At 28.0% G+C, this 2,811-nt stretch overlaps 1 protein-coding gene across 1 annotated transcript in view; it reads left to right on the top strand.

The window, feature by feature from the left end:
• The window catches only part of LOC107442186 (guanylate cyclase 32E-like), a 119,756-nt gene extending 117,147 nt beyond the window's left edge, over positions 1-2,609 (top strand). Inside the window, exon 21 of the mRNA XM_071178709.1 lies at positions 1,918-2,609. Coding sequence (XP_071034810.1) covers positions 1,918-2,301 — 384 coding nt within the window. The 3' untranslated portion in view covers positions 2,302-2,609. The remainder of the gene's footprint in view (positions 1-1,917) is intronic.
• The last annotated feature ends 202 nt before the right edge of the window (positions 2,610-2,811 follow it).

The following is a 2,811-nucleotide window of genomic DNA, read 5'->3' as shown; positions in this document are numbered from 1 at the left end:
CTTAAACAATTTTATTCATTTACTAATTAATTCCTAATTGAGTTTAAATTAAATATTATCATGTTTTTAGGGCATGAATCTGAATTGAACAACCTGATAATGCTCACTCTGGTTATTGTTTCCGTTTTTAAAAGCGCTATATGTTGAGCCACCTCATGTGACATTTGCCATGTGACATTTTTAGCAGCAATCATTGGCCGATTTTCTAACGTTGCCATTCGGGGAGTTGTAATGAGGCTTTTTTTTTTGGTGCCGTGTAAGAGAAATATATATATATAGATTTTTGTCATTTTAAATAAATGACAAATTCTAAAGTTGAATAAAATCTATCGTGAAATTCAAAGAATTCGTACTTTGAAATTTTCATTTCTTTAAAGGCATTTGACCAATTGCAGTCAAATTTTGGAATTTCGTTTCTTACAATAACATTATTTAAAATAAAATTGTGTATGCCTTAAAATGCAAAACTTTTTCAAACATTATTAAATTAAGTAATACAAAATAATTAATATTTTGTAACAAATTTTATTTTGATGGAATTATCGTACATGGTTTTATATTCAAAAAGTAAAATGATATTAAAGGGGTTATCATCTGACTAAATTATCAGATGCATATTTTCCAGATTGCGATAACCCCCTTCCATGTTATGAAGGTCAGAAATCCAAACACATCAAAAGAAAAGTTATGTTTATTCAACAAAAAAAGCATGTTATTACGTCTGATTTTATAATTTAAATTTATTTCGATCTAACACATTCGTATTGTATTTAAAGTTAGTCCCCTCGGAACATTATGATAATCATAAGATCATACGCTATTCAAATATTACATTTTTTAATTTGCCCACTATTTTTTTTACTATCACTTAATTATGATCCATCAATAGTAAGAAGAAGATTGACTATGTGGGAGTTAATTTCCACTACGACATGTCATTGTACTGTACTGTAAAAAATTCCGCTTCAAATCGCGCAAAAAAGTACTCGCTCTCTGGTCTAAAGTACCGGTATTTCTTACAGTAAAATTTTGGGAACAAAAAATCTAATTCCCTGTAATTTTTACAGTAATATTTACAGTAAAATTTACGAATCATTATTATTACATAAATATAACTGTAAAAATGACACATTAAATTCTACGGTAAAAAATTAATTTTATAATAAAATGCATTTTACGGATGCTGCTTATTTAGTTTGCCAGTACTTTTTACAGTAATTTAATCCGGAATTTTACCGTGTGGAAAATTTTAATTGACGCCAAGCTTTTACTCTACCTATTATAATCCTCCTTAAACGCTATTTTAACAAGCACACTCTTACTTTGATTTCTTACAGTGGACGGACTATAGGGACAAATCTAGAAAATGAGTTTGTTGTATCGAAAATCTGAGCAAAACTACGTAACTTATGTTAAATAAAATGCTTTGCGTACTGTTCTTTATAAATTGCCTGAATATTTTAGATCTATATCATATTCATACAAACTTCAGATAAATTTATTATTTATAATTTTTTTTAAAATAATGTCTATTTAAACTAACGTCTGTGTCTTTATTATCTTTATTTTTTAAAAAAAGAAAAAGCATAAGGTCATTTAGAGTTAAAAAATACTTTTAGATTTATAGGTTTATACCATTGTCACACAGTTAAACGTATTTTAAAAACAAAATTATTATCACTTTCCAAAAAGCTAGAGGTCAGCCAGTCTACTTTTATTAGTTATCCCAATTACTAAAGAAAAACATCTAATATAAAATAATAAAAGATTATTATTAAATAATTAATAGTATTTCTTCAATATTATAAAAGTAATTTGGAAAACTTGAAGCATCGAAATGTTTTTGAATCTTTATGCTTTTGAGTATTTTGACTATTTATAGTAAGCAATAATATATTTATCGTATCTTCCTTAAAGGGCAAAGGTGAAATGGTTACATATTGGTTAATTGGACAAGAAAAATACAGAATAAAGAACTCTCCTCGTCCAGCAACAAATAAGATTTTTCCTAACTCTCAACAAGTTACGAGATCTTCATTAAAGCAACGTAATCGAAACACATCACCTACCTTCAACAGGAAATTTTCCCTAGATTCACGCAAAATTTTACGATTTGACCCACAAATCCACACAAGTTCATCTAAAAAGCATTGCAAATCTAATCCCAGACTGAAACCATTGTTGTACCAGAGCAAAAGTTACAACTCTTTCTTCCAGGATTACGAACTACCTAATTTATATCGAAATTCTTCCTCTTCTGACAGAAGAAATTCATCATGTCCATGCTTAGAAGGAGATTGAAACTGAAAGATTTCGTCCTGTCTTACCCTTCTTTTTAAAAATATTTTTAAAAAAATCATTTGAACTAAATGGGGGGAAATGAAACATCTTTCCAGTGTAATGAAGCATTTTTCCAATGTAATGAAGCATCTTTCCAGAGTGATGAAGGACTTTTTCAATGTGATGAAATATTTTTCCAATGTCATCTTTCCAGTGTGATGAATGATTTTTTTCTATGTGATGAAACATTTTTCCAATGTAATGAAGTATCTTTCCAGTGTGATGAATAAGGCCCGGATTTTGATGACATTTGCATTTTTTTGCATTTTTTGCATTTTTGGACATTTTCTTGTGTTTTAGAGCATTTTTTAGATTTATAGGGCATTTTTCTTTAAATTTTGGGGCGTATTTTGCCTTTTAATGCATTTTTTTTAAAGTTTTTTGTTAATTTTTTCCAATTTTTATTATTTTTTTTATCAATTTTCATTATTACACTGGCTTCCAAACAATGAAGAAAATCTCTAGGATATT

Source organism: Parasteatoda tepidariorum, chromosome 3 (assembly GCF_043381705.1).
Source record: "Parasteatoda tepidariorum isolate YZ-2023 chromosome 3, CAS_Ptep_4.0, whole genome shotgun sequence".
Lineage (NCBI taxonomy): Eukaryota > Metazoa > Arthropoda > Arachnida > Araneae > Theridiidae > Parasteatoda > Parasteatoda tepidariorum.
Note: the sequence above shows the minus strand (reverse complement) of the source record. Positions and strands in the feature narration are given on the sequence as shown.